This window comes from Phalacrocorax carbo, chromosome 11 (assembly GCF_963921805.1).
Source record: "Phalacrocorax carbo chromosome 11, bPhaCar2.1, whole genome shotgun sequence".
Lineage (NCBI taxonomy): Eukaryota > Metazoa > Chordata > Aves > Suliformes > Phalacrocoracidae > Phalacrocorax > Phalacrocorax carbo.
This window is the reverse complement of record NC_087523.1, coordinates 7095427-7116573: the sequence shown is the minus strand read 5'-3', so window position 1 is coordinate 7116573 and position 21147 is coordinate 7095427. Positions and strand designations below refer to the sequence as shown.

At 35.4% G+C, this 21147-nt stretch overlaps 1 protein-coding gene across 3 annotated transcripts in view; it reads right to left on the bottom strand.

Annotated features, from left to right (window-relative positions):
- Positions 1-1413: 1413 nt before the first annotated feature.
- Positions 1414-21147, bottom strand: part of DIAPH2 (diaphanous related formin 2) — a 254044-nt gene continuing 234310 nt past the window's right edge. For all 3 annotated transcript variants that reach the window (XM_064462898.1, XM_064462899.1, XM_064462900.1), the window contains one exon: positions 1414-5982. In XM_064462898.1, coding sequence (XP_064318968.1) covers positions 5918-5982 — 65 coding nt within the window. In that variant the 3' untranslated portion in view covers positions 1414-5917. The remainder of the gene's footprint in view (positions 5983-21147) is intronic.

The window sequence follows — 21147 nt, the reverse complement described above, 5'->3', positions numbered from 1 at the left end:
AAAAAAAAATCCCTTATTTGGATTTTTCTTCTTAATCTTTCTTAATCTTAGTTTCACATCTATTGAAAGGGATTAATTACAGCCATTAAGTACTCATCAAATAATTCTGAGAAAATCAATTGAATGTTTTTATAATTTTACTACAGCCCAGTACTACTGACTTCCTTAAAAAAATGTAGAAAGGCTAATTTTGAGATGATGACTGGAAGAAATAAGAGGGGAGGAGTACAGCTCAAATTTACAGAAAGTATCCAAATGTAAGTAAGAAGTCTATCTACGTGGCAGAGCACCATAACCTGCTATCAATCTGAAGTTCACATACAGCATTTCTTAAGCATGTGAGGAAACAACAGAAATAATTACCAGTGAGAAAGGTACCTGATACTTGTTTCAGGGCAAATTCTGCCTGCCAGTCTCCCAAAGGCAAAAATATCTGAGAGAATGATGGGAATCCCAGAGTCCCACCCTAGAAAGTCAAGAACATTTACCTAAAAATAAGGAACAAGAATATGGGGTATGTAGGACACCATTACTACATTTTTCTTAATCATGACAGCTATAGCATTTACAGTTATAGCTGGCACTTAGAAGGTTTCATTTTGTCCATGTTAATCCCATAAGAAAACAAACCTCTAGTGCTTCACCATATATCAAATATATCAAATAATGCATTCTAACTGTAGTTCAGTTCATTACAAGTAAAATGGCGCCTTCAACCATCCCTTGACATATCTTTTCCACATATAAAAACTTACTTAAGGAGTGTTGCATCAACACGGTGGATCATATTAATTAGAATTCCATTCAATTAGAATATTAAATACTTGTTGCAGAAATTCAGTGTTATCTCGCTATCTTCTTGTGCAGTTCAGTCTGTTATGGTGACAACATTAAGTTGCTTAAGGTGCAATATACACTTTTGAAGCTAAAAGTCTCTCAAGTTTCTATTCTGTTAAGACCATTTTTTGACCGAGTGAAGTAAATAATTTGGGAAACACCAACAATAGCTGCCTGACTGACTATGTGTCTGTCTTAAAAAGTCTGTACTGGAATCCAGCCACTTAAAATAAATATGGATCCATGTAATTTGTTTAGTGATTCCCTTTTATTGTTATTTTTGCAAAAATAAAATGGTATCACCATGATTTAATGTTGTGGATTTTTAATTATATACTTTTTGGATTATTTTGTTTTTAAAGTCATCCTCCATTGGAAAAGGCATGTTTTCCCCAAATTTAAGTCAAATATACCTGACGCCTCAGAGAGAAAAAACCCAGAGTTCCATAAAATGTCAGTAAGCTAAAATGAAAGTAATTTCAGTGCGATAATTTTACATAGCAAAAACAGGTTTTGAGATTACTCAGTAGGTAACAATCCTCATAAACAATTAACACATTGGCGCACCTAGCAAAATCATGTTATGTATATCTTTATTACAGTTTTCAGAATACATGGATTAACAATGGCCAGGCTGTGATTTCATCAAATTCCTATTTTAAACATTACATACAAACACAGAGCTGTTTAAAAAACAGAAATGCATGAGTCACCTTTTTTTTTTTTTTTTTTGGCATCAGGAGTCATGTGACTTCCAAAAGGGAATCCAAATGGTGCATGATAGCAGACTGACTAAGCTGTAAGAGATTATTGTTCACATTCTGTGGCATATGTATCACCTCAAACAGTGCTAAAAGAAGCACTACAAGAACAAATCCTTCTCCCTTAACATTCTTCTAATGACATCAGTGGGTGCTGAGTGACAGCTTGCTGGACTGCAGAATTCACAGGCTTACACAACTCCCTTTCTTGTGCACAAAAGCAACACGTGATCTGAAATAGAGACACCTGAAGCTGAGGGATTTGGCTTTATCTGCTTTGATATTTTTTTTAATTTATTTACATTTTGTGTGCATGCGTGGGCGTGTGTGTAGATACTGCAGAAGAAGAGATGTAGAGGTTTCTTACAATACTTTAAAATGAATAACTTGCAAATACAGTATGGCACATAAGAGGTGGGCTTTATGTTGCTTCATCGCTTAGCATTTGTTATGCCTGACCTCTCAGCAATTTGAAGGCAAACATTAAAGTATAATTCAGCCAAGCCTTTGTTTAATGGATAAGAAGAAATTTACATGTATAGGTAAGTTCGCTCCCACATAACTATTACCAGCTTTAAATATTTACTAGCTATATCATTCTCAATATAAGAAGTACTAAATTCATCCATCAAAGCAGGGTTTGCCTGAGGGATGCAAAAGCCGAACATTGCAAAGTTTTCTTAATGAAAGCTATAGGAGGATTTCTAGAGCCAAACCTAAAACTCAGCCAGATTCTCAGTGTTTTGCAAACCATTTGTATACTGTAGGATGAATTTAAAGTAGGTCACTGATGAATTGTGGTTTGGATAGAAACCATGAAAACATTATGGTTTTTACAGCATTTGTCTGAGGTAGTACATATACCACACACAAAAATGCAAAAATGTACAGGTATTCATAACTATTTGCATACTACAGAAAGGTACTATAGGAATGCTTGCATTTGCATCTGAATTTTCAAGAAGAACAGATAATTTTAGATAACATTTTTGATAATGACCATGGTTTTCTAAAACCAGAACAAATCATGTAATAGTATTTCTGGGAATACTTCCTGAAGCTGTTTGTCAATGCCCTCTGAGGCACTAATTTTGTTTTGGCTTTAGCATCAGTTCATAATACAATTAACACTTAAACCAAACATCACTTATGTGCTGGGAAAACATATTCGTTCAATCACAAACAAACATACATGACAAACTGTGTTGCACGTTCTTCTCAGTAAACTGCGTAAAACAGGCAAAAAATTCTAGTGTCTTTACATTTCTGATCTGTACAGCCAGTAGTTAAGCAACAGAGATGTATATTTGTATATGATTTAAACATTTCATTCCCATGTCAATTGCAAATTTAGTTCAATTCATTGCAAAGGTAAGATGAACTTCCTCTTAAATAAACTAAGAAATGTAAACAGTGTAACATCATTAAAAAAAAAAAATCTCTTCAGTACTTTTAACTGGTAAAATGTGAATGCAAACAGATGTGCTGGTATATTGTTAACGTAATGTCTCAGAGGACATATAGTGAAACATAATTAGCAAGAAATTTATGTATGAACCCTCCAGTGATTTTCTTTCTGGGATTACTCTGAATACAAATATAATTTAACTGATATATTTCATTTTTTAAAATTAGAAAATAAGGCAAGTGCATTTCTGAAAAAGGTGCTACTCTTCTATGCTTCTAGATAAACATGTGACACCTCTGAAAATTAGATCAATAATAAAAACATTAAAAATATCTGCAATTTAATATAGACTGAAAAACTATCAAAAGACAAAGTGACCAGCATCAATTTCAGAAAATACTTTAGACTTCATAAATACGAGCACCCTATATTTACATAAATTATCTTCTAAACTAGTCTTCCTTTGAAAGACACTTTTGTTCTAACAGATATGTCCATTAAATTATATAAATGTTTCAAATACGAAAAAAATAGTAGTAAAATAGAAGCATCGGATGATGTTATTTTGGATTTGCTTTTTTTTCCCCCTACAATTTGGTTCTTGAAAATCTGTAGTCAGCTTTCATAGAGCTTTAAAAAAAATAGAACCCATGGAAATAAAAACTTGTGCACTAATAATTACTGCTAAAGCATAAAGATTCGGTTGTGAGCTTCTGAGTTTTCACATATAAAGATTATACCAATACTTGTAAATCCCAGCAAAATGCTAATTTTAAAATTTGAATTCTAATACACTGTTGATTGTAGTACAAATTTATATAGACATTATGAACCTAATCCTTTTAAACTGGCTTTGTACATTAAGCACATTTTTATAATTGTAAATTTAATAGTTCAATTTTAAAAAGTTATGCTTCAATACAAGGTTGATGTTGACCTTTCACAAAACAGGATATAATTCTTTGTATCTCTTACTGATGAGCAGGGACACAGAATCCTGTCACATGCATTTTTTTCACTCTGAGGTACCGTACAACTCTTTAGTTTGCTACTAAAAACATTAAAAACCCCAAACAGTTTATGAAGAGTATTAGTTGACAGCACACATTTCACTAGGCTTCAGTCTTATTCCTATGTTTAGAGATATAGCAATGGGCAAAAGCCCTGTTTCCTTTGAAGACAAATTTAAAAAATATTATTTCAATACTAGATTGAAAAGGAGCTGTATCTTTTCTAACCGTAATGGGATATTGATCACTGTAGTTTGAAATTGTAAGAATTTATCCCAAACTAGATAGATAGTCTTAAGAGTATCTCACCAGAGAAGCAAAAAGAATCTACTGTACAAAGATGCTTGGCTCAAGCAGTAGTGCAAAGTTACACTGCCCCAGTATTGAATGCTCCTCTAGAGCTAGCAGTTTGTGCACAGAAAACAACGCGACACCTTACCTTCCAAATATTCTTTATATAACATTAAAAAAAAGAGTTCCCCATAATACCAGGCAATAAAAGTATTCATAATAATTAATCAATCAGTGAAAAGCAGTAATAATTTGAGAATAAGTTCCATCTACTACACAGAATCCCGGTTTCTTTTAAATATCATAGCTGAGCAACGTATGAGTAGTTCCACTGGAACTCCCACTTAAAATCCTCCAACCCATCCAGATAAGCACGGAACATTTAGTAAAAAGGATGGTGAAGACTGACCTGAACACCAAACAGACTGTACATTCAACTAGAGTCTGGGGAGAAAAGGGAACTATAGTTTCCCATCGAGTGGCAGAAGGTACACAGTGTCAGCTACTGAACTGACTGCTCACCTGAGGTACTGCAGTGCAAGGGGCCTGGATACAAAGTAGAATGGGAGGAGCTTCCTGACAAATCAGACTGCTGCAATCACGGACCACTGCTAAATAGTGCTCCAGGTAGAAAATGTGTTCTTAGCTGCTAAACCCTCAGCACTAAATCCACCAGGAGAGATCCCGCTACATGTTTTACCTGAGAAACAGAGGAAAAACTCAGAGGCAGTTCTGAATAACTTCATAATGTAGCTTGTCTCTAAAATCCTACACAAAGGTATTTTTAGCGTAATTAAAATAGGACAATCATATTTTTCCCCAAGTATCTTTATAAAGAATATATAAGTGCATAATTAGAAAAACCCCTCCTTACATACAGTTAAAAACATATCCTGCCCTTGATATAATTTAATTTTGGTAAAAGCCTATGCTCTGTTTTATTTATTATTTTTTTTTAGCAGTGGTAAGTAACTATACATCATCATATCACCAAAAGTGTAGATATGTGGTATATCCTACTTGCAGCCACAATAGCTGAATCCACCAGGCTTTACATTGAGATAAGATTTTCAGCAACCTGACTGGGGCTACGCATTGCTTTTTTTATGGTTACAAAAAAGATTCTGATAATGTAGACCAGCTCATCTCTGAATTTATTAACATACAATTTTATTATTTTTTCCTTTCATGTCCAAATCAGAACTTCAAATGGAATCCACAGCTGTATTCTTTCAACAAATTGGTATTTTCTTACCCATATAAAACAACCTAGAAATCCCCAACTTCTTCCATGTAAGTTGCCAGCTTTAAAAAAAAAAAAAAAAGGGGGGGGGGGGGGGGGGAGGAGGAGAAAAAAAGAAGAACATAAGAAAATAAGATAGATACCCTACTGTTTAACACTGTTTACAGATCTTGGTAGTTGGGGTAATAAGATACAGAATGTGGATTATTTAGCAAAAGCTTTTGAAATACATAATATTTATACAACTCATTTAATCAATACCAGTATTCCTTTATGATCATTGCCAATTTGTATGATAAATTCTTTTCATAGTATATCCATTTAACTGTAAATAAAACAATTCTCTAATTCTTTGGCATCAGAAGAATCATACAGCTGCAATTGTTCCATTGTGGCGAGAACGAGACCTTTCCAAATTTACTCGTCTGTTATCTGTAATACAAAGAGAGGAAAAAACAAATCACCATACGATTTGAAATATGGATAATGCTATGTCAAGAGGTTTTCAAAAAGCCCTGAAAATAATTTCAAATTATATGTAAATAAGTAACTAGGAGACTGGATCCGAGAAGTTTCATACTGCAGCTGCCAGACTGAGTTCAAGAGTTCTGCAATCAGCAATAAATTACTTTCTTGATCAGAGAAGCTGGGTGATAAAAGCATTAGGAGATCCTGAAACACAGTCCCCTTGGAAACAGCACACAATAACTAAAATTCTGGGTACAAATCTGATTTTATTAACAATTTATGCACAGAAGCTCTGGAAAAATACGTTTCAAGCTCCATGAGAATGTACTGACCAGTGTGGTGGTGAAAAGCCTAGTAGATGTTACAAGTAAAAAAGCGCTAACACAGTTCACTATGATTAGGTACAGAGATAAAAATAGAACAGTTAAATCAGCCACTTCCTAAGCATTTCCTGATTGTGCAATGTGAAGAACTTTTAGTATAAAATATTACACAGTAATTATTGCAATGAATAATAAATATGTCTCTATCACAGGAAAACAATCATGAAGTACCAGCCACATTCCTAAATGCCTTTAAAATAAAATTTTAAAGCAATGAATATACACATCCATACACACAAAAAGGGACAGAAAATTATGCCCACTTAGTTTTCTGGAGGTTTTGACCTTTCTTTTTTTAAAATGTGGTCCTGCCACGCAGGTTTTGTGTGGATTTTTGTTTTGTGGTGTTGTGGTTTGGTTTTTTTTTTCCTTTGTGACTGCTTACTTTTGATCTAGCCTGTTCTATTCTCTCATGCCATATTCAGGTTGCTGCTCTTTGTTTGCATCAGTACAGTATCTACATTGCTACAGCGTCAGGGTGCCCTGATATATGGCTGGAACTTCCACATAGTACTGGAATATCATAAAACAACAGTCACTTCAGAAGCAAAAAGTCCGACAGACAAACTGCAGGCAAGCAGGTTTTCTCAGCTGTTTTCCAAATGAGCAGATTTAGCTGTATCTGTTTCCACAGTGCAGCAGACTATAAAAGCATGCATTACTGGCACTGCTGTGGGAGAGTGCTAAACTTGGGCCAAGGCAGAAGGTTCAGGCGTAACGCACCAGACCCCAACACACCTGATGGTAGAAACACATTCTTTGAGAAGCTATTGACTGAAGCACTATGTTCCAGAGACCGGGGGAAAGGCTGGAGCAAAGAGCAATCTGGGATCTCACCGATGTACATAAATACCTGATGGAAGGATGCAAAGAGGCAGGAGCCCGGCTTTTTTCAGTGCTGCCCAGGTGGGAGGACCAGAGGCAATGGGCACAAACTGAAACACGGGAGGTTACTTCTGAACATCAGGAAACACTTTTTCACTGTGAGGGTGACTGAGCACTGGAACAGGTTACCCAGGGAGGTTATGGAGTCTCCATCATAAGAGATATTAAAAAACTGTCCTGACACGATCCTGAGGAACTGATGACCCTGCTTGAGCAGGGGGGTGGACATGGTCACCTCCAGAACTGCCTTCCAACCTCAACCACTTTGTGATTCTGTCCTAAGTTAACAAAGCCAGAAATGATCCAAGCACATTAAACAAGGTTCTGGAGAAGACAAAGAAAGTAATCTCCGTGATCTGTTCATGGACAAACAACAGAGGATGCCTGTGGACACTGCATAGGTTCTGCAAAATCGGCCTTCCTTTCCCCTGCTCAATGAAAGTGTCTCCAATGCTATAGGGAATTAACGGCTCCTTTAGCAAGATTATTAGTTCTTTTTATAGTTCTGCCTTGCCTCCTTTTCCTAATGAATCTATCCATGCATGAAGTATTCAAATTACCCTAAGTCAATCTGTTTTGCATGGGAATAAATCTCTACACTGGTTGCAGTGTCACCAGGCACTGGAAATTAAAGCACAGAAATGCTGCCTAAAACCCAAGAAGGAGATTCATCAACTCAAATGTGCTGCTGCTCCTCTATAACAGTGGATAGCAGAGTTTAGTGATAATTGCTCCCAGTGAGAAGTGCCTTCACCAGTAGACTATTTCTTGATATAATTTCAACATTGTCAACTGCAGAGGTTAAAAAAAGATTAAGAGAGTCCAAGAACTCTCCATTTCTTCATACTTGGATTTGTTAGATTTTCTCTTTTCTGTTTCTTTTCATCCTGGCAGAGACAAACATTTTCTGCAAATGACAGTTCAGAATCTCCTGAAATTGCACAACTGAGCTGGGACTTAAATAAAACACAAACAAAATTGTAAAAACCAGAAGCATTATCAGTTCCTTCTTTAGCTGATGATAAACAAAAAGTATTTTTCCCAATTATTAGAAGTAATCTATTCTTTTAAACTAATTCCAGTTTTTAAATGGAAGTAATTATACTTTCTAGAGAGAGGAATACAGAATCTGAAAGAGTCAGGAGAGACTGAAAAGAACCACAAGGTTATTCTAATCAAGGAAACTGGGATGCAGTGATTTAGTTATTACCAGTAAGAAACAATGTCAGCATTTGCAAGAGATTTTTCTGCAGAGCTTAGAGCTCTTTATAGTGAGTTTTACTAAAACAAAGGCAAGTAGAATACAAATTACACTTTGATAAAATTTTCAGCTCATTATAAAAAAGGGATGGGAGGATTAGATTTAGTTACTAGCAACATGAAAGCTTTAACATTTCTGAAAATTTTGGAGGTTAATATAGACCATTTCTTGTTCTGTACAAAGAGACCTGTTTTACTCAACAGTGAATCTGCAAGCAAGCTTGCGCGCATGCGTGCATATTCCACATAAAGAAACGACTTGTTTCTTCACTAGATGTAAAATGTGCTTGTGTATGTATAAACATATTCGTCAGGCTAAAACAAAGGGTTGCATATTAGGATCTGAAACTGCATTGGGCTGGTATTTCAGTGACTCAAACAAAAATCTTTTAAAAATCATGACATAACACTTTAAACATACACCTTCAGTTAGCTGCAACAGCTCTTTTTTTTACATTGATTTACAAGTTTTACATTGAATTACATATTGAATACAACACAAAGCAAGACTGCCTTACAAACATGACTACAGCTATTTTAACATAAAACTACATATAATATCACTAAACGGTAATACTATTCACTTGTAATGCGGGGTGGGGTAAGGAGGGAAAATAAAAGGCAGTAGCAGTAACCTAAGAGTATTTAAAATTAAGCCAAAAATCATTGCTGAAAGGCTCAGGTGTACACTTTAGAAGCATGTGAAAATGACTAGAAAACATGGTAATAGTTTCTGAGTGTATCAGTCATACCTTTTGAGTAACCCATCTACCTATGTAGATGAAAAACTTGTTTCTTACTTTAATGTCAGAAGTCCATCTATTTTAAAAGTAGGACATTTAAGAAGCATCTGCAATGCTCATGTTACAGACATTATAATTGTTTCAGAAATGAGCACATGAACTTAAAAGTGGCCTCTCAATCAGCTGAATGGTCTTTTCCTGTAGCAGTAAAAGGGAGAGCAATGAAGGATTAAAATGGAAAACAAAGCATATTTTTGTATCATAAAATCATCCTCATCTTTTAGCTAGCTGGATCAAATTCAAATGAAGTAAATATACAATTAAATACTGAGAAATCAAATCACTGAAAAGTTCCTTTTTAATATATATATAAAATACTGGAATATAATCTTCACTGTGCAAACTTTAGACCTCCACTGGAAGAACTATACAGACTTTTTTATAAAAAGAATTACATAAAACTCAGTTATATTAGGAGAAAATAAAAGATATTTCAATACTAAGATTAAGTGACTTTTCCATTTTGCTTTCCTCTTATCCACTCTTCCAGCTAGTAACTTTGCGCTCTCCTAATTATAAACCTTACTTTTTATGAGCAATCAATGCTAGTAATATAGATGTTGTGCAATCGAACAGACTAGTCATGAGACTGACATATCTGCTAATAGAAAAAGACAGAGTCTACAAAACCATACCTTAAATGGGCTCGACTGGAATTTGTGTCGTCCTTTAACAACCACAGAAAAAGTCCTCTCTTTAACATGCCTTATATTAAAATTATAAATTTATTATAAACTGCTACCTTGGGTGTGGTATCTTAGTTGACTAACTCCCCAGGATCAAATGGTTTTTTCCAGTCAGTTAAAGCATTAAAAGTGTTTCTTTGTGCTTTAATTGCAGCAGTCAGTTCAAACTCTAGACTGATTTTTAAATGTTCATGCAGACATTCCTAGAGTGCTCATCAGAAGACTAAGTTCCTACCAAATGTAAATAACGGCAGCACCACTAGATTAGCATTGAAAAATCACCAAACCCCCAAACCACACAACCCGCCCCCCCAAACCAACAACCAAACATGACTGGTACAGGTTGTACTTTTTGTGCTTTTTTCAAAAAAAAACAAAAGGCCGAAACATTAATCTGTATGCAGAAGATGAAGCACCTAAATGTTGTAGGAAAATCACCTAAATGTTGTAGGAAAATGGGCTAAAGAGAATACTGGAGCTTTCAGGAATGAGTACTACCAGAACTACTTTGCCTTCTTCAAAGACAGTGGTCACAGGACCCTCATACCTGAACAACACGTATTTTAAAGAATGTCATAGTTGATAAATACTATGTTAATCGCATTAATAAGAGCTTTAAATAGCGCCAAAATGTTGAATCTGGCAGAGGGGTAGCGTACAGCAATGGGTGCTCAGCTAGCAACTGTTGTGCTGGAGCGGGTCCTGCAGGGCATGAGCCTCAGTAAGGAGAACTCTGAAATGCTGATTAATTTAAAAAGCTCACCCCATTAACTTGCAAAACCACTACTTTTGTTTTTCCTATTCTTTCTTCCTTTTTTTTTTTTCCTTCCTTTTTTCCCCCTCCTGACTAACACCCCAAGGTGAAAGAATTCCCATAGCTAGCAATAATAAAAGCTGTTTAATGCTCAGAGGAAGAAGGTACCAGCTTGAGTTGACTTGAAAATGACCACATGAAGAAGTCAGAACACTCAGCAATTAATAAAATATTTAAAATTTGATCTTTATGAAATAATTTTGACTATGCAAAAGATGCAGAAATGCACACTGTAAGGCAATTTGTATGGCCTATGCCTTTGGGAATCAATAAAAGCATTTACATCAAATATTTATTTATTCATTCACATAAATTTTGTTCAATGGGAAATCCTACTGGAACACATCTTGTTTTCATGAGCAACCCAAAGGAAACTGCTCATACAGCTCCAGGTACTTCAGCAGGCACCATGGACATATATAACATGGAAAACAATCAGAAGAGCAAGATAAATTCCTGTAAGTAAGGAATGATTACACAAAAAATGAGTAGGCGGGTCATTTAAGAATGTTTTAAATAGATAAGCTGCCACTTCCAAGGCACAAACACTGCATCTGTGACACTAACGACATTGGCATTTCCTCTTTAGAAAAAGGTGAAAACATGAATTGCACTTTACAAATGTCACTTTTTTTTATTGACAGAGATAAGTAAACATTTTCTCTATAGTGTCACTGATTAAAACTGGGACAAGTCAGAATAAATTTAAATCACTTTAGCCTGTCCAGCCTCTAGTTTTCTCCTTGAACCATCTACGCATAGGGAAACTGAAGCCAAGTTACCACGCCATTTGATATAACAGTGTATTATCAATTGCTTCAAAGAGCGACCCATGACAAGAATTAACTTTATTATTTTTCTTTATTGACGGCATGCACCTTCATCAGCTTAGCTTACCAACAATGGAAGGTAAATCTTTTTTGGAAATTGGAACTGATAGAACATAAGACAGAAGCAGAATTGATATATTGTAAGACAGCAGGGAAGCCCATCAATCTCTGGCACCTCTTTAACAGCTACAGCTGAACACCACTCTCTATACTGCCTGGCTTGTACCTGCGACATTATCAGAGAATACCAACTGAGAAATAAGCTAGTCAAGGAAATTGAGAGCTTCAAAACTGTTGCCAGTGTCTGGAAAGAAATCTTTGTGAGAAACAGCACCTTGAGAGAAAACGGCTCTTCTACCCTCAATTCTGCTAAGATTCAGTCCATCTCTGTGAGACTTGATTTCAAACTGATCTTTCAAAATGTGTGGCCTATATAAAAAAAAAAGCAATGAGGTAAAAAACAATTATGGGAGAAATGCAGCCAAAATAACACCTCAGAAAGAACCCTCTGAAACAGACAGCCCTTTCCAAAAGATCTTTATTGCAAATAGATGAAATAGGCAAATAGAAGTTTTCTAAGTAGGATAAGGGAAACTGTACAGTTAATGTTTCTTTTAATCTTTCACTATTTGAAACACTCTTATGTCAACGTTAACAGGCACCCTGAACATGCCTGGCAAAATTTGTACTAGACCCTTCATAACCATCACACTGTATCATTTTATATTCATTTGGATTTGATATTTTTGTAACCAAAAAAGAAAAAATATTAAGTGATACAACATCCCTGTTCTCAGCTTTTTTTCCTAAACCGAATCTCAAATTCTTGACAATCAAATGACAGCTAAAATGGTTGTTTTAGCATCAATTTCAAAGAAAACATTGAGATTTCAAGCAAACACTGTAGCTGGGAGGTCAAATTCTATAAAGCCTGTTTTATTTTGGTTTAGGTCCAACCCCAGACTTTCACGTGAAAGCTGGGTGATAACCTGAGCATATACACAGTATATGTTGTTATGATGGAGAAAAAGAAACTTACCCTTAGGCCAAAGAAACAGCGGGGGTTGGTTTTATTTTGTTTTTAAAGCCCTCAAAACCAGATAGCACATATAATTATAAATTATATGTCAATTATAAAGGTATCGTGTGTTGTGTTGATCTGGTTAGTAGGATGTTTACCAATATAGTGATACATAAGAAAAGGTGTTGAAGAGTAAGAAAAGGTGTTAGAAGAAATAAAGAGGAAGAGGTCTGTGTAGCTATTAAGAAGATTTCTAGGATAGGAAGAAAAAGCATTTAGGAGAACTGTAACAGACTTAAAAGGACATCTCTCAAGACCGAATGGATCCTCCTCAGAAGAAAGCAGACACACACAGCTCCCGAGTTATCTGCAGAAGTCAGGAGTGCCAAAGTTATCATCATAACATAGTAAGACTTAAGGTAAGATAGTTTTGTATGTTGATATGTATGCCTTTTTACAATATTCACTTCAAAAGTGTTAGTCATTTAGGTAACACACAGTACCTTCATCTCAAGGAGGTTCCCAGACCAGCCTATGTGCACAATTTCTCATTGAGAACATACGTTGATGTTTGGATTCTTTCTAACTTGCTGTATAAAAGTTGTTAAAATCCAGAAGCACTCCAGGACAGAGCCAGGTCTAAAATATGGAGAGCTAAAGGACCTAAGTCCTGACACAAAGGGGTTTCACTCAGATTAAGAGGGAACAAAGGCACATCTAATCTTACCACTGCCACTAAGCCCTAGCTTGCAGGGCACTGTTAATTGTAGACTTTGAGTTGGATGAAAATGCAGAACACCACTAGAAAAAACATTTATGTTCAGTGTGTTATACATAAAAATGCTTTTAAAATCAATAATTTGAGAAGTTTGAATGTTAAATGACATGCGTGATGACATTTACCAGCTCAGCCCAGTTCAGCTGTGACCACAGTCAATACAGTATAGGAACACAATAAAAGTAACACTTTTGCAAACAAAATCTAGGATGTTGACCATTTGTATCACAATTCCATTAAGCAAATAAGTACTTATCCTATTTATAGCTGAAGAAAATCTAATAAAGTTAAGTATTTATAGAATAAAACCCTATTTTAAATTAATCTGTTTAAAATAAATTTTACTATTGTTTACACCAGGCCTTGAAGATTGAAAAAAAAATTAAAAATAAAAAAAAATTGGCCCAATAAGCTAGGATTCCTCAAACCTTTAAATGATCTAGTTAATATTTTAATTTGACTTTGCTTTCTTTGTTAATAGTACCACTTGGGATGTGAATTGAAAGCTCTTCCACAAGAGTTGCAATGGAAAAAGCCTTAGTTTGAGACAACACATGCCTGCCTCAGGGGTTACAAGACAAATCAATCTATTTTTCTCTTTTCCTCCAAGGGTAATTGGCCTTCAAAATTACAGAGGAAAATAGGCCTTCATGTCAGCACAATGAAGGCACATATACAGCCATTTTCCATTTCTTTTTCAGTTTGAATTCTCAGCTGAGAACTAAACTTATAAAGGTGGGAAAATAAAAAGAAGATGAAGAGGAATGATTGCATCAGTTCAAATCCTCTCCAATAACAAGCAGCTCTGTGACCAGCATTTGAGTCTGGAATTTACTGAAACCTGCTACGAATAGCTGTCATTTTCGCATTCAGTATTTTTTTTAATTCTTGTTTGTGATAAATTTACTTTAATATTTGTGACAGCCTGTACCACCAGCACTCATGGAGATTTGTCACAGAATTTAGTTCATCTGAGAAGTTATAATTATTGCTTCTTTTCTCATACAATCTCACAACATAATGCTAATTTTTGCCTCATCCCTATCAAATTGCCTTTTTCAAGCAGCAATCATAGCTATGAGTATCCCTACAATCCTTATGCTGTGCTACGCGCACAATCATGTGTAAACTCAGAGTTTCAGACTTTGAATACTATTAAATTGTATATGGTAAATTTTAACCTGGCTAATAAATTGTTTCATAGCAGTGAAACTCATAGACAATAGTCTTCACATTTTTCCGATTGCTATTAAATGTGATTTGCAATACATTACTCATATCATATCTCTAGTAAGAAATTCTCATACAAAAATATTTTCCAGTGCATAAAGATGAGTAATCAGCTAAACTACAGCTGATACACAAAAAAAAGTTGAAAGAAGTCAAATCAACTTAGTCTTTTAAGACCAATATTAAAATTGCCTTGAAACAGAGTACTGAAACTGTACTGCTAAACTTTTAATGTGAACTTACTCACTGGGAGTGTGTATACAGGTGTAAAGCAATTATTAGATTTGGTATCTGAATGAACTCAGGTTCCCATTAGAGCTTGAATGCTTCAATGACCCTGTTATTTTCCTTCTGATGCTCCCAGACCTGATCAACTTAATTATTCTGACTAGTGAAACATTTAGGGCATGAATGTACGATTTGTTTGAAACCAAAGAAGACAACAGAAAGTACTTAATAAAATAACACAAAAAAGAAAAAGATATGTGATGCATCAAATCCTGGAAGAAGGCCAGGTCTAAGTAACAATAACAAAGAGAAAAAGAGAGCCACTGCAATAAAATTACATTTATTCAGATATTTCCTCTTGAACTTCTAATTTGTAACCTTTCTTGCATCCCATGCACAGTGCAAAAGGTGTATCTTACAAATCAGAAGGGCGAAACAAATTTCAGAGAGTAAATAAACTAGGTCTGCTTCAGCAAGGAAAAACCCCAAACCTCAAAAACCAGAGAATGCATCTTTCCTTTCATGACTAAACACACACTTTTAGCAGTTGTCCAATAGTAAAATTAAATATTCTAATGAAAACCATGTCACATCATAGAGGACAGATTTGCTGATGTAAAAGAGAAGTTTCCCTGTTTTAATTGTGCCTACTATTTCACTGTTAAGGAAAAGCGTGTGACATTGCAAAAATCTGTATTCACATTTTGAACAGGTTTGGTCTGACAGTAATAGACCATACTCTTAATAAATAATGTAATTTTAAATGGCTTCAAAAATCTCCTATTCCCAGCTCCTCTATTAACACTTCTGCTCTTACCGTTTGTATTTATTTTGAAAATAAGTTGACTGTAAGGTTACGAACAGGACAAAGAAATACAGACAGTAATCGGTTCTGAACTTGAAGTATACAAGCAGCCATAAAGTTAGCATCTTCTCATCCAAATGCATTTGTCCTTAAAAAGAATCAAACTGACATCAAAGTGGTCCCCTTGCCCCCTGCCTCCTTTCACTAATGATATGTAATGGCTGCTGAGCCTGCAATAAACGCGTTTATGTCCAGCTAGATTGCCATCATTTTACAATCTAATCTGATACTTTTAAGAAAGAAGAAAGTCGCAAGAGACCAGCACCAGCTTGTGCTGAAGGCATTTCTTGACATCAGCCTTCACTTCACACTTCAAATGGAAGTATTCGATTTGACAAAACACACAGAAAGTCAAGAGACAAGGCTCTTCACCTCTCCTCCAAAACTGCCTGACACAAGTCAATACCAATTCCTTTACAAAGCTACAATCAAAACCTGCCAGATGAAAGTCAAAGGGGAAGCTTTCTAGCTATTCCTTAAAATATTTTATTAAAGGGTGGCATAAGAATATGTTTGCCTCAGTAGGATCACCCCCACCTCCACTTCTCATTTCTAGCGCTTAGCAGTTTAAATACTGGCAGTTACATCTCCCATGCATAGATGCTTATTCTTTGCACAGAACATGAAAGTAATGAACTCAAAGAGAGGGGAAAAAAAAAAAGCTCTCTTTTCTGTAAAGGAACGTCTTTCAGAACAGGAGTTAGATAACACTCTAGAAAAGCAAGTATTTCCTGCTGTTTCATGTGAACTGCCTACCGTAGTTTTCCTCCATACCCAGACAACTGACACCCCTTGTCAAAAGCAAACAATTTTCCTTGTGGCCTGCAAAAGTCTTTCTCTTGTATTTTTTATGCATCAGAAACAAATTCTCTTTATATATATAAAAAAACCCTCTGCAATAACTTGTAGTCTAAATGCAAAATGAAATATTTTAAATAATACAATAAAGGCAGACTATCCATAATTATTTTTGATTAAATAAAATATCAGCATTTTTTATTCATAGCTAGGTTAACATTTACAATTCAGCATTTTGCAATATTTAAATGGAATTGAATATGGTATGAGAAAACTTAAAACTACATCACTCCTGTATGACCGACTGGCACAGGCTTTAATCTTCTGTGCCCATCCACACCTTCACTGTATAACATTAAAGAAAAGCTCCTGTCTGAGCCTGGCAGGATGATCTCATCACTACCCTCAGTAGTAACTCAGTAGAGAGTTACTTCTCTACACACCCTGACCAAGAACAACTAGATACTGCATGGGACTTGAGCTATAAATTATTTGCAACAATGGCATATGCAGGTTATGTGAAACTGTTGTTTATTAAAGAATTCATGCAAGAAGGTAATTTAGACTAGACATGACAGACTGCAGTAAAATAGAATAACTTTTAGGAATGTAGGAGTTGAATTTCTTTCTTGGCAGAGTACAGACAACTCCTTTATGATTCAGTGTGAGACCTCAGTGCTCACGTAAGGTAGATTTGACCCTTTATGTTTATATAAAGAATAAAAGTACAGAAGCAGTTAACACTGAGAGAGAACAACAAGTTTTCATTAAAGTGCTCAAATAGTTTCTATTTATTAATACTTGTATCTAAGGTGTGTAATTTTTTTAAGGCTTCCTGGGTATTTCAGTAACAACTCTCTCAGCATAATGGAACCCAAAAACTAACTCCACAATCCTGATCTATTTTGCTTGCAGAATCTGCCAATGTATCCCTTCCCCAACAATACAGCTCCTTCTGACCTAATAGCAAGGACCTCAGAGGAGAAGGGCAGGGGTAGCATGTGGTTACAGCACCTGCATCTGTTATTCAGATGGTATTTTAGGACTGCCTTAACAGCCCTTTTGCAAGGACTAAGGGGACAATGACATTTAGGTGTACTATCATTGCCTGCTTTTTAAAAACAGATATAAAAACTCTAGCGCATTTTAAGACCATACACCAAAATATAGCTTCCAAATGAGTCTGACTACCTAAATACATCCCTATTTAGGAAAAAAAAAATGCAATTACATAAATACAGACACAGCTGTTCCAGAAGCAAAATACCTATACCCACACAACTTCTTTCTGAGGTCAAGCTTTTCTGCCTTTCCCAGATGCGTAACTACAGACCCTTCAGTTACTAACCAGTGAGCTGTGACACTGCTGATGGCCTGCGTTACGCATTATGAAGACAGCCCTAAAAAACATGTTATCATCTGTATTAAAAGGAAGACCAGGTCTGGCTTGATAGACACTAAAGAACACATCCTATTAGTAACAAGAATATGTAGCAGGTTCTCAATGCAAGTTCCAGAAGTTTTAAATACAAGTTTCACTTTGTTTTAAAAGAACAATAAACAATATAGAGCTAAAAAGAAGTTAAGCTCTTCTAACTGACTGAGATTTCTTCATCCTGCTATTTCTACCAAAAATGCCCTTGAGGTCACCAGTTAACAGACGATACCTTCTTACAACCCACAAGTGTTGCACACTCTGGACAAATGTCAAAAATGGAAAATTAATTGGCATCTTTCGACCTCTCAATTCCAGAGCTATAAACTTTTATGAAGTTGCCACTTACGAAAGGAGCTCCTGAACAAGCAATGCCAAGGTTAACAGTGATTGTCACTGGTTTTGTCAGGCAGTGATACAATCTTAAGACCGCTGACACAATGTTTTTAAATATTCTGTTAAATGTTCATATGTGGTCTTTTAAGTACTTTCAGCTGAAATTAACTTGAACTACAATTCAAGGCTAGCTAACAGATGAATGAGTTAAACGAGAAGAACTCTCCCATGAGTTTTTAGCTATTATTTTGATTCAAAAATAGCTATACCCAAATGACAATGCCAACATTCATAATATGAACAAAAACATTTTTACATACATGAATGCTAAGAAAGCAAAATGATAGTAATGTGCTGACTACACCAGAGAATTAGTCTTTCCTTCATAACTTCAGGCATGACCACTTGGGCTGGATGGGAAACAGTAACAACACCTTATACTGAGATGCTTAGGAATATTTTGGAATTCAAATTCTGTTCTTAACCCTTCTGCAGACCGAAGCAATGGAAGGGAAGGATGGGGCACAGGTAGCTTGGCTGTGTATAAGGTAGCAGAAGAGGCTCAAAACAGGTCACTCCTGTGAGTGCAGAAAAATGAGCAAGTCATTCAGGGACAAATCTTGGCCTTAAGCATCTTCTGAACACAGAGGACTTGATTTGCTAATAAGGATGAGGGTTGTCGGGTAATCTTTTTCACTGTCACATGGAAGAGTCTTTAGAATCCCGCATCTCCTCTTAGATGCCTTCTAGCCCTGAAAATAATGTTTTGTGCCACAAAATAAACATTATTTTTCTTTCCAACTTTTTTCTTCCCTTTTAGAAATCTAACTTACAGTACCACTCCAAAATTAGTTTTACCATACAAACAAGGAAATTATGGATTTAGGTGGAAGAAAAGAATGTCAGGAGACTCTGTCTGGGGTAGGAGAGAGTAGGAATTTGTACAGATTTTACTGACAGACAAAATGATTAGGAAAATACATCCTTAATGCCACTAAAATAACATTAATCCATCAGATATTTTTTGCCCAGAGCTGGCAATGTCCCTTAGAATTATGTTTTGCTGTATGTAAACAATTTTAACTACAAGCTCCTTCAATTTCATCTCAAGGAACATTTGTTTCATGGTTGAACTAGTTTCATCTTTACAAATAACAAAGTCAGTGTGTTAACAGTTTACACCTATTTGTGATTCACTAGGCACTGTGGCCCTTCACCACCCACCTCTTCCTTGTATTTTCTTATAATTCCTAAAGCCAAGGAATTCTGGTTGCTTTTCAAGCCAAAGCAATGAAAATCATGAACAGCTTGTCCATTGTCTACCAGGAGCAGAGTGCATCAGCTTTAAGAGCACAGCCTGTTTTGTTGAATTAAACTTTTCATCAAAGGACATGTTACCTTTTTTGTTTGTATTCTCTTTAACTAGATGTTCTAGACAGCATTTTCTATAAAACAGGACTGAGACTTTGCTGAACACTGATGATAATTTTTGTTGATTTCCAAGTATTTCTCTTGCACTAGATATCCAAGGAATAATTAAAGAACAAATGACATTTTTGAGGCTCTTAAACTACTTCATCAGCTGTTTATGACGGAAGAAAAAATCAATTAGCAAACTTCTCCAATTTTTCAATGTAATATGTCAATAGGAAAAAGCAAGAAAAACAGTAGTAAATAAAAGAGAGCCTGCATTTCAGCTTAATAACCTCACTGGCAAGTTAGCTAGGCTTTGGACACAGAAAGCCATCTCTACAGCCTTTTTCTGTGAGGGTGGGAACTTTTTAAAATATTTTTTCAATTTCATGAAATTTACATCTGTGATTTTGGAATATCCTACTCGGCAGTAACAGAAAAACAAACTGTAAATTAAAATTGTTCAAAAGCTTTCATACAAAATTTGTTAGAAAGATTTTTTCATAAAGTATGTACTTATATTCCAAGATTTATTTTGTTTTGAGTTATAGTTCAAAACCAAGCCTTATGTACTTAGAGTCCAGCACAGCGTGAGACAGCCATAACGTCTGGAAAGTCCAGTGGGAAGGATTAGTAAATGTCACAATATCTTCAGGGCACAGGAGATCCTTAAAATAGGTAACAATTCAAGAGTTTAAACAGGAAAAGTACAGCAGGGTGCCTTGAAAAAAAAATTCTGCATTAGGCTGAAAGGTCTACTAACTAGGGCTTAATGATGAGCAAACTAAAAGGTCATTCTGCATTGTGATCAGTGCATGTTCAGTTACAGCTGTTTGAAGTGACTGATACAATCATTTGTCCAGCAAAAGAACTGTTAAAACAGGTCAGGTCACACAGTGCCTCTTGAAAAAAGATCATCCCCTTTTTTCCTACGTTATCACACACGTATGATGACAAGACTGTTCACAGAAGGGACCTTCTGAATGTTAAATAAAAATGCCTTATATGTTCTAAAATAAGTTTGTATTTTCATGTATGTGTACATAAACACATTTTATCACATAGAGGAAGAATAGATTATGTCTTTTAACATGTAAAGTCTTACTAGAAAAAATGATACGGTAGTTAATCCAAATTGCTAATACCCAAGACTTCTGACTTTTACTTACAACATAGGCAATGACTACCTGTACTTAACAGGATTTTAGTCTGCAGTTTGCACACGGCTAACTGATAAGATTAATGATAGAGATAAGCCTCAGAAAGACTGTTTTGCATATTAAATTATGTCACCAAACCCCACCAGGTTTCTAAAAAAAAGAAAAAAAAGGAGCATCTTCATACCAATTTATCAATGAAAAGAA